Raw genomic sequence first — 11,957 nt, 5'->3', positions numbered from 1 at the left:
AATCTGTATATTTTATATAACATAGCAGAATTTTATATTTTTTCAACCAGGTAATAAATTTTCAGTTGCTTAAATGTACTTTCAATGAAAAATTGTTTTGTTTAGAAACACAACTTCAGTCATCAACAAGTACATTCACCTGCACAGACCACAGAGTAATGTTTGTAATGATTTTCTAGAGACACATAATACATAATCAACCGACTCAAAGAGAACTTGAAGAAAAGCCTGTGTATTATTTACTCAAATCATTGAAACTTTGACGAGGTAGACTAGCCCTGATGGGTTACTGAATCTCTTCTCTTATACGGCTCTTGTCAATATGATTTCTGCAGTACCATCGAACAGAGAATAAAAAAATAATAATGGTCATTAATTTGTTTGTTTACATCTTCTTTTCAAGCACAGGTTCCCCTCTGACTTACAGATTTCAGAGAACTAGCTGAAAGTTTTAAGTGACTTAATATTGAACAATACTTCAAGTAAGCTTACCGGTTTCAGAGAGCAGCTTGGTAGCTTCCAGTACCTTCTCAGTATAAACTCCAGTTTCATAGTTTTCCATCTCTGCATTAATGATGTGAATAACTCTGGCTGCACGCCCTCGGATGGCACCCGCGGTTCTGTCCAGTGTATCGACGTCCCCCTCTTGGAGAGCAATCACACACTTATTCACATCTTCCAGAATATGGTTTTCTGGAATGTAGGAAAAAAATAAGGTTCATTTCGTTTTGTTCTTCCTCATAGCTAAGCTTACTGATTTGGATAAACAACAAATGTCAGCACGTTAAAAAATTGGTAGCTGTCCTTATCCAGGTCTGCAAAACAAGTACCATTCTGTGATACTATGCCACATAACAGTAAAAATCCCAAGTGCGATATTTATCTTTAAAAGGGACTGGGCTATGTCCTCTCACCTATACTGCGAGTACCAACTTGTAATTCTTTGAAACACAGTCACATTAATTTCAAACATCACGCTGAATTTTATTATAATGAAAGTGTAATAAAAATCAATGCAAAAAGGAAAGCGGTCAGATATTATGCAGATGCTGTAATAAACAGTTGGGCAATTTTCTGAGGATGAATTTACATATTCCTATAAACGTTTAATATATTTGGTCCATTTGTGCCTAAATAAGTTAGAAAAGAAAATAAACCATTTTGAAAAGACAACAGCAAATGGCCTTTGGAGAGGCAGGAGCCTGTGCACGAGCAGTTCATCTCCTTTACTCCATCTGTGCCAGAGATGAAGGTGTGAATTTTTCATGACACACAGTATAATCATATGTGACTGTGCATATTCTTAAATAAGAGTCGACAACAGTGAGTCTGCTCAGATGATGTAATATCAAGTAGGTTTATAGAAATCTTGGGAGCTGCATTGTTTTTTCTCAACTCAGAATCAGGCCACCTACTTTCACATGCTGCGGTATCATAGTTTATGTGGTATTCTCACATACAGATAATATGAAAGGATGAAGCAGATTTTGACAAGGATGAAACAGATTTTGACTAAGTCAGACATTATTTCCCTGCAGCCAGTACAGTTAAAAATCATTTCAAGAATAAAACTATGACCAAATTTCATATTTGAGCAATTTCACTCTGAGAAACTCAGCGACTCTAAACAGCAACTTACTTTTCTGCCACAGACACCACCAAACTGAAAATGAAATGCTGTTCTTTGTAGTGTTAATAAATAAAACAGAATCAATCAGTTCACCAACTGCTTTTTGTTAATTATCCTTGGCCGCAAAAATAGAATGACATACTAATCTTCACTGTTAAAAATCCCAAGGCTGGATCATTTGAGGGTTTCAGAAATGTTTTACATGATGTCGAATTTTAAACTCTTAACAACTCTGAATGAAAACTGAAAGTCCCCTGAGCTGTGAATCACAGTAACGTGCAAGGCAAAACTCTTTGTTTAAAAAACTCTCTATCCACATTTAAAAAATGTTGCTTTGCTAAAAAATTCCTTCACTATTTTCCCCCACCATCACCATTTTCTTTACCATGGCATAGCCAAATTTTGCCCAACAAGAAGTACTTTTTGAATATGAACAGACACTGTGTTTGGAATATAAAGTAACTGATTAAAATTATGGTCAGCCTTCTTTTGGTAACCACTGTATTAATAAAACATGCCATCAACTGTGACACTCAATATGAAGAGGAGGAGGTGTCTTTTCATGAAGCACGTTTAACCAGACACCAGCCCATTTTGAATGCTTCATTGATTTAACATCCAAAAATAAAAGTATGCAGTGTAAGCTGAGGCCTCCAAACTTACAGCTAGCAGCAACAGGCTTTCTGGATACATGAGATGTTTTCTCATTTTTAATAGATAGAGATGTCTGTTAGGAAAAAATCTAAACCTAACAGAAATACTACTTCTCAGCTGCCTTGGGAAGTTTGGATCGTAGTCAAGACTATGTTAGAAGAAAATATGATTTGAGAAAAACAAAAAATAAAAACATCATCCGTTCAAATAACTTCTGGTTTTATGCATACAAGTGCTTGGAGTGAACATTTAAGCATGTTTGCCATCTCTTTGGCTTGTGGATTGGGTCTGCAGTTTACAGTTTGATCTGCTCTTTCCTTGTAGAACTAGGTCTGTGGAAAAGTGCTTGCCACCTTCAAATCTTGAATAAAAATCTAAGTGCTACCAGATTCTGAAGTACCCTTTTATTCTAACAGTTCATTTTCATTTTCTTGTCGTGGCTTGCAGTAAACACTCTAGCAGTGATGTTGAACAGTAGAGTGTAATTATACTAAACCAAACTATTCCCTGTTACTAATAATAGCGGGATAAAACCAAACAAAATAAAGGGGAGGGCAAAAAAGAAAATTAAGGATTTTTTTAAAGGATAAATATTTTTTTTCTCCAAAGATCTTAAACTTTTATTAGTAAATTTAGGAAACATCAAAGAAAAGAATGTAGAATGAAGCATAAAATTAAGGCCAAGCTATCTCCTGAAGTTTGGCTCTTCTGTGATGTTAGAGTAAGCTAAGCACCCTTGGCACACTCTATGTCCTTATTCACAACAATGAAATTCACCTCTTTCAAACCACAATAGGAAAATAAGTTTTCTGCAGCAGACAATTAACCCAAGATATGCAGCACTTGGCAATTATAGTATTCATTGTGTAGGACTATATTATAACAATACACTCTGCTACAAGTTGTAGCACTTTACAAGGAGGATGGAGAAAAGACTGTGACCCAAAGAGTCAATGTCCTTCTCTTCTCCATCCCTTCTTTATGTAAGGACTAAGATACTTTGTTTTTGTAGAGGAGCTTGCTTTGCATTGTAATCCTTCCTCGCAAGGTCAGAGAGGTGCAAAGGTTTGCTATTTCTTATGCTACTTTACTTCTTCCCTCCATTTGGTTGCATTGCTATGCCGATAACTCTGGGACCCAGAAGTGCTTCCCAGCTCTCTGGAAATGTACATACTGGTCATGTCCTGACAACGTAGCTAGATGGGAATCATATGGAACATCTGCCTATTTCTCTTCTTTCTATCCCTCTTCAGGGCCTGCTTACCTAGTGCGGATGATCAGGGGGCCAGGACTGTATGGTAGATCTGCACCACTGTTTAGACACAGCTGATCTGAGCAAAGCTACAAAATAAAGTAAGGAAAGTTCATCTTTCCTCCTCTTGCCTACAACTGCATGAGGACCCTAACAATTTTTACAAATACTGTCAGTCTGTCACAGGTTGCTCCTACTGACTTTAGAAGATCAGCATTCCAATAAGGACAGACTAATGGACTAATGATGCTTTGGCAATTATAGCTTTTCTCTGCTCTGACCCATTATTTCAATTCAGCAGTATATTTTTAGAAGAGTCCCTTGATCCCCGAACCTGAAACGGAGAGGAAATCGTCCACCGAAGTGATGTCATCAACAGCTTCAGTGAGAACTCGCACTTGTTTTTCCCACTGATCTTTGAAGACGTCCATGTTGTCCTGTGCTACTTTGCTCTGGGGTCTGGCAGCCAATGTGAGCGCAGCATTTATGACCTGTTATTCAAAATTATTTGTTACGAGGAGTGGCAAAATTTTTTCACAAGGGAAAGAACAAATAGATTACGGACTGTGTTAAAAATACAGCATTACACCCCATTCGATATGCAGGTCTCAAGACAGGAATGTATTTTTCACTGTTCGTGAAAAGCAGGTAACAGTATAATGACAAAGGCAAGGCTATAATCTTCATCTAGGCTGTTTTCCCCATCTGAGGAAACTGATGTTTTTTAATGCCAAAAGAGTTCTCAAGTACTTTTTAACAGGAATCTTACTTACCTGTGGGCACAGACTATCAATCTGTGTTGCTGCCATACGGACTAACTTCACACCTTCTTCATTATTCGAGATTGAACAGGCCAGATTTGCAACCTGCAATTAAATCAGCAGAATGAGAATCAAGTTTTAGGCAAGCGGGACATTTTATACTTTTCTCTCTTCTTATTGAGCCTTGCCTAGAATGAAAGAATTGTATACAAGAGGAAGGATACAGCATCTTCTGTGCTGGTGAACAGAAACCCATGCAGATTATTTCCAAACTAGCCATCTTCATTAGATTTTTCTCAAAATCTTCCCTCACTGTCAAGTGTTTCACATTATCCTCTACAGCTTGAAAATAGCCTCCTGAGAAGTCATATAGAGAATGTAGAGCATCCAGGCAATCTGTACATTTTCTTTCCTCACAGTTTCTTTTTCCTTTTATTAACCATGTCCATGATGAATAATAGTAATCAGGCTCATCCATACTCAGAGCTTTGCAAAATGAAGAATCTTTGATGTCCTAACAGATGGAATTGTGCTTTTCCACCCATAAAAAAACCTCTGATACCTTAACTGATACTGGGAAGTTACATATTTCTCAAGTATCTTCATTGTTTCAGATCCTGACGGTTTTATGTATGTTAAAATCGTTATAATTCTCAGGTGGACCTCTTTATTTCTACGTGATTGTCTGCCCTAGAGTAAAATGTCCATTAGTAAGAGTTTCATAACTTGGTCATGTGAAATGTCTCTGCTGCAAGTCCCATTCTGTAACGTATACCTGAAGATCTCCTTCAAAGATGTAGGTATCTTGCTCTGGCACAGCTTTGGGAAGTCTGAACCTCATAAGACTGAAGGCTGTTTGGATAAGATGAAGATGAGGAGACTTAGAGAGACACCTGAATGAAATCTAGCAATCAGACCATGCCTCCAGACACTGCAGAGCTGCCTCTCTGTGGTTTGGATGCAAGTGGCAGAGCATGTTCTCCCAGCTCATACAGCGCTTCTTGCAAAAAATCCATTCCCAAAAGCTTTGTGCCAAGTCCATGAATGTGCCATGGGTTTTCCAAACAGCAATTCATGTCACAGTGCACATAATTAAGCTCATCAGTGATATTTAAATCGCAAAGGTACATTCTGGGAGCGGGGAACACAAGGTATTTCTTTTAATCATCCAAAAGTATGGCTCTTAATTCCAATCTACATTAAAACAAACTTATACAATTTTAAATATGCTTCCTTGATATTATTCAGTGTGCCTGAAGGCATAACTATCAGTTGGAAATGATTCATTAATTAGTTCAAATACCCCCATCTTTCCAATTTTCCTCCAGTCTCCCCTTGTGGTATTAATCTGCTCTCGTCTCCAGTGCACATCGCCACGTTAGCCCTGGTCCATCTGTTCTGCATAGAACCTATTTCACTTCACAGTTATGTAGAACGTGGTTTGCATATATCACAGTGACAAATCCCAGGGAAGGAAAGAACCTAAGGCTTCAAAGAGTCTTTTAGGCATTTCCTAGTCAAGATTTTATCATAATGTTGTGATTTTTGTTTTCATTTCATGGTGAGACAAATGAGTTAGTCTGTTTGTTAACAGCCTTACAGCGCTCATGTCAAAAACGTTCTCCTAAACTGACATCTTCCAATTAATTTACCATTTTCTGTAGTCACTTCTTTGCACACATCAAAGAGACCTCTTTAATCTTCATGAGAAACAAAAGCTAAGCAGGATAATAATTAGAATGCAGTAACATGAGTGGAAATTACAGACCTTAAAAACTAGCAAATGGTATTAAGTTCAGCAAAAGCTATCTGCTGTATTTTAAATCAGTGTTTTTTCATATTGCCCTTCATTTTGTGATTATCATGATGAAAATCTGTCCTAAGGCTCCAGATGCACCATATATCTTACTTTTTCTCAGATAGCAGTGAGATATGTGACTGAAAGGGGCTGGGTGTCATGAAATGGTGATTTAACTGCTAAGCAGGCCTTTGAGTTCTCTTGGAAGAGATCTTTGCAGGAAAAAAACAGTGAAAATAAAACTTATTTCTTCTTGGTGTCTGTTAATTACTCTTTCAATAGAATCTGATGAGATATTTGGATATTGTAAAGTGTCCTAGTTTTCCAAGGAAGGATACAGAGATAACCAGAGAAAACTTTTTCCTCCTTTTTTGTAAAAGAATTTAGAGTTTTGGATGTTACTATCAATACAGAAGGAGTACAAATGTAATCTATGGCTACATTAAATATGCATCAAAAGAGCATTACAGTTATCTGTTTAAAAAAAATAATGATACATATCATGTATAATACTAATCTAAATAGTTTCTGTGGTATATTTCAAGTCTTGCATAAATATAGACCTGGATCATCAGCAGTCAGAAAGCAATACTGCTTTCACAATTCAGCAAAGAGTACACCACCCTGTACCATGGGAAGATCTGATTGTGTCAAATAAGCATAGAGATAAGCAAATCCTACAAAGGTAGATGCAATCTGGATAAAATTGAATTTAGCACTACAAATCAGAAATACTATGACTTTACCCGAAACTTATTTTTAAAACGTGGTAAGAAATAGACATTACTTGCAAAAGCCTGCATTTCAATGCTGTCCTGTAAGCATGGATCTGTGAAACAGTACAAGTTTTAAGTGCACTCAATCACCAGATACGACACTATTTAATTATTTTGATTCACTTTGTTATCAAATACACAATCAAGTTACCATCAATTAAGATTCTTGGCACAGCAAGGTCCATATACATGTTCTTAGTCAATAGAAACCGTGAGGTAATTCAACATGCTTTAGCCTACTATAAATTTAGCAACTTCAGATATTTTTCCTACCTAAAACTATAACCACAAAAGCATAGACCCAATTCCACTCCACTTAGCTGAGACACTTTGGTTATGTGCCAAACTGATCTCTTTGGATAATGGATAAAAAGAGAAAGGCACTTCCAGAGACTGTTTCAGGTCTTTGGTTGACCATCTCATCCTCTAGATGTATCTAGTTTGTTATTCACACTTAGACTATAGCTAGCCCTGACAATTGTTGAAAAAGGCATTATTGAAATAAAAGAGGTTTTAATGGTGCATTATAACTTGTTTTGTATGTGCATATATAATACAACATGTATTGTGAAGAACCCAGGCTCTTCAAGGTTGGGAATTCGTTTAATATGCCACTCCTTAGTTGGATGGAGCAGATAGCTTGGAAAGGAAAATAAAAACTCTGTATGTTATTGTAGCTGCCAATTTGCCAAAACTTTGATTTGACAGCCTTCACCTTTACGCTTCAAGTGCTCTGTCTCCACCAAAGCATTGAAGAGGAGATTTCATGAGAGGCTGTGGAAGTAACCAGGTAATTAATTTTTCTTTTTTTTTTTTTTTGGTTTTCTGTTTACTAAGTTCCTTGAGCATACTGAATTCACTGATCGACTAAACAGAATTTAAGTTTGTATTAAGATCAATGTGAACTGTCTGAAGAGTATTTATATGAATGAATACATTTTAAATACCAAAATCAATAAAGTGTGAATCATCCTCAAAATGCGTGGGGAACTTAATAACAACGAAACTGCTGTGTAGATAAACATTATCGTCCAGAATTTCAGGTCTGCTAAGCTACTCTTATACCACCAAAAAACAATTGCTGAACACCTTAAACCTGTCCTGCAAGAGCATGGAAAAGTAATGAGCAAGAAAATAAACACTCCAGCTCTAGTGATGCTGTATTTTTCTGCAATCACCAAAGCCACTGAACCAGTCCTAGAACTGGGGAGGTGAAAAAGTGCATACTAACTCTTTCATATTAATTTCCTGTCACTGGCACTGATAGCCCAAGATGCAATTCTGCAGCTTGCTAGGTATCTGTCTTTAATCATGCAAATAGTTCCATTAGTTTCAGTTATTCAAAATATATGCAGGGTGAGTCCCAATAAATGTATTTGCATGTATTTGGTAGCATTTCAGCCTCAAGCAGTTTTCTGCTGTAGAGCAGATGTAGGGAAGGATTTTGTTTCTAATGCAAATTTTTATTACCGTTGTTGAAAGGACATACCAAGGCCAGGATTTGTTCTAAAGATATACTTATACGGCAGCTGGACATGTAAGTACTGTATGGATAGGCAATGCATACACTAGTTTTTCGCTAGCTAGCAACTGAAGCGTGGCTTAGCATTTTTTTGTTGCTTTTGCCACGCATACTACCTAGGGCAGAAAAACTTTATTTCTGCCTTGAAATGGCACTCCAAGTTACAAAAGTAATCAAGGATCTTTATACCAATTTACTTTATTTTTACACTGATGAAAATCAGGTGTAGTTACCTTTCATTGTGTTTTTAAACTAGACTATTTCCAATTTTGACCTGAGATCTTTGTATTATTAAAGGTAATTATGACAATCAAAATGTATTGTCCTTTGGTTCAAACTTAAATTCAAAGATTTAACATGGCCATTCTGAATTTAATGTACGTGAAAAGGTCCAAAAAAGAAATCCATCACTTAGAGTAAAAATGTAAAAAAGGGAGCAGTATACGCTATAGCAAAGGAGCAATATTAACACAAAGGCTGCAGAATATTGCAGCTAATATATGTATTCTCTTTTTTAATTTTTTCTTTTATTCTTTTTTCCACCATAGATTGGTCAGAAGAAATGATACAAAAAAAGCTCTATTCAGCTTCCCCAACCATTTAACCATCCTAAGATAGAGAATGCAATCTATATCTTAGTTTTGTGTATTCTTTGTAAATAAGGTTTTTTTTACTTTTTATACATGTCTTTCATATTTATGTCATTTATTTTTTCACTGTAATTAACTGATGAAAATACTAGGAAGAAGAAAATTTACAGCAAGTTATTCTTTTTTTAGGGAAACACAGAATAATTTAAAAAACCCAAGGCACGGTCAAACTTATGTGTCTACACCACACATTTGAGAAACTGAAACTTTCTGAGTTATTCAGCTTAAGTTGAAGGTGTTTTAAGTAAGAGTCTTCTATAACATTCACAGTGGACTAAAGCCAAGCAAATAATCAGTTACTGTGTTTCAGCTGATGAGTGGTAACTTGCTGAACTGCGGTATCTTGACTATTTGTAATTATTTATCCATCCACTTAGTAATTTATCCAGATATTGTTGCAATCTCTGAATCCTTCAAAATTTTGACACATATTAATGTTGGTACTGCTGTAGGCAGCCCAGTGATATTCATGGAGCCACAACTAAGAGATTTTTTCTGAAGGAGAGCACAGAGTTGAAGCTAAATTACCCAAGACCTTCAACTTATTTATCCTCACTCTATTTACTCAAGCATTATATTATGAGCAAAACTCTATTTATCACTAGACGGGATGTTTTTGCACACACACAAACAAGTGCCAAGAATCAAAATGTCACTGAGAGTACATATTGCAGCAGATTCGTCTTCCTCTTCATGCACTGCAGTGCCTGCTTTTACTACCATGAAAATATTAGATTGTGGTCTCTTTCTCAGTATCTATTCCATATGGCACGGGGGGAACCTTATAGTGGATAACATTTCCAATTGTCCCTCATTTATATTAACCAGTCATGTAGTCTCATCTAAATAAGAGATGTATTTTTAAGTTGTTCACATGTACATTCATGCGTATTAAAAAATGTAATTGTATGCACAGCAGTAAAAAAGGCTTTCCTTTGTAAATTACTAATGATCTAACTTACTGAGTTTAACATTTGCTCTGAAAATTTTTTAATACCCTAAACATATCTAAACTGCTCAGACATTTACAATACTCTGTACATATCTAAGCAGGTTGGTAACAGCAGGACGTTAGAAAGCTACAGAGAATTTTAAGCACAACAGCCAAATATTTTATTTCATGCCCTATATGCTGCCCACTGAACTTATGAAAAACTCTTTTCACTTCTCAAAAGGTCAACAACATATTCACTCATACTTACTACAGGAATAAGGCTTTTCCACTCACTCAAACTCCTCTGAGACTTCCTCCAGATCAGATTTAGTTGAAAGAGCCTTAAGAGATTTCTGCTTTTGGTAAAGTTCAAAGTAACTCTGACTGGAATACATTCAGTGGGTCTTAGACTGAGATTTTTGAAAAAGAAAATTGTTAGAAGCCCCATGTGTTCCGAAAGCTCAATTCAAAATTCAAAAATCCTAACTTCAGTGAAGTGTTGTTAATGCAATCTGAATCTCCTCCATTTCTAGAAACATTCTGGTATATGCCATGATTATTGCCTATAGGATGGAATAGAAGTGAGATAAAAAATGAAACACCTTGAAAAACCCTTCTATTTCACTATTTTCATAACTAAAAAAAATACATTGGTTCACGTTCAATTATAGAGCTGCCAGTAAAGAATACAAGAAAAAGGTATTGTATTATGTCTGATCATTTACTTTTAATATTAGACAATAATGATTATTTTAGATATGAATAAAAAAGATATTCACAGGGAGTAAATACTCTTTTTTTTTTTTCCTTTCTCTTTTTACATGGAATTTGACCACACAACTGTTTCTTCCTGAAACAGGTCAAGTTTCTACACTACACTGATGAGCCCCAACCATGCTAAATATGCCTGATGGCAAGCACAAGAAACCCCCTACTGTGGTCCAAAGACCTGCTAAAACAGGAGGGGTATGATGCTAATGTCCACCTGTGATTTTAGACCAACTTTCCAGGTCATTGTGATTTCTCAGCAGGGTCAGCCCAAGCATTCTCTATGGAAAACAGGGGAAAGCAAATTGATTATAGAAAATGCAGGTGATTGTTTCAGAGCATTTTTGCAATTTACATGTGAGACAAATAATTCTGGAAACCTCATAAGTTTCATTTGTAAAATTATTCAAGCAATGCTGTTGGGCACTTAGAGTGGAGCACTGCCCAGAACTATCAACCTGCGCCCTCAGCTAGAAACAAACAGGCTCAGAGCTGTTCCAGTTACCATACATGAATCATAGAATCATAGAATCATTAAGGTTGGAAAAGACCTCTAAGATCATCCAGTCCAACCGTCAACCCAACACTACCATACCCACTAAACCATGTCCCTAAGCGCCTCATCTACACATCTTTTAAATACTTCCAGGGATGGTGACTCAACCACTTCCCTGGGCAGCCTGTTTCTTTCGGTGAAGAAATTTTTCCTAATGTCCAGTCTCAACCTCCCTTGGCGCAACTTGAGGCCATTTCCTCTCGTCCTATCGCTTGTTACTTGGCAGAAGAGACCAACCCCCACCTCGCTACAACCTCCTTCCAGGTAGTTGTAGAGCGCGATGAGGTCTCCCCTCAGCCTCCTCTTCTCCAGGCTAAACAGCCCCAGTTCCCTCAGCCGCTCCTCATCAGACTTGTGCTCCAGGCCCTTCACCAGCTTCGTTGCCCTTCTCTGGACATGCTCCAGCACCTCAATGTCCTTCTTGGAGTGAGGGGCCCAAAACTGAACACAGTATTCGAGGTGAAGGCCCGATCCCACAACTAAAACTCTAGGCATACATCTGTTAGGGGTTCTGTGTTCCACCATATCTCTAAAAGTGGGTGCAGATGTTAATTCCCAGAGCTGAAATCAATAGAAATGCTTTCTGCTTTGACAGAAAACTCCCTTAGGAATTACAGATGATCATCCCTCGTTTTCATAAGAGTGTTGAGGCATTC

At 36.9% G+C, this 11,957-nt stretch overlaps 1 protein-coding gene across 1 annotated transcript in view; it reads right to left on the bottom strand.

The window, feature by feature from the left end:
* Positions 1–492: 492 nt before the first annotated feature.
* The window catches only part of LOC104078510 (catenin alpha-2), a gene marked incomplete at both ends in the record, with an annotated part of 59,685 nt that continues 48,220 nt past the window's right edge, over positions 493–11,957 (bottom strand). Inside the window, 3 exons of the mRNA XM_009580162.1 lie at positions 493–693; positions 3,871–4,027; positions 4,310–4,402. Coding sequence (XP_009578457.1) covers positions 493–693; positions 3,871–4,027; positions 4,310–4,402 — 451 coding nt within the window. The remainder of the gene's footprint in view (positions 694–3,870; positions 4,028–4,309; positions 4,403–11,957) is intronic.

Source organism: Fulmarus glacialis, unplaced genomic scaffold (assembly GCF_000690835.1).
Source record: "Fulmarus glacialis isolate BGI_N327 unplaced genomic scaffold, ASM69083v1 scaffold7236, whole genome shotgun sequence".
In the NCBI taxonomy this organism is placed as follows: Eukaryota; Metazoa; Chordata; class Aves; order Procellariiformes; family Procellariidae; genus Fulmarus; species Fulmarus glacialis.
Note: the sequence above shows the minus strand (reverse complement) of the source record. Positions and strands in the feature narration are given on the sequence as shown.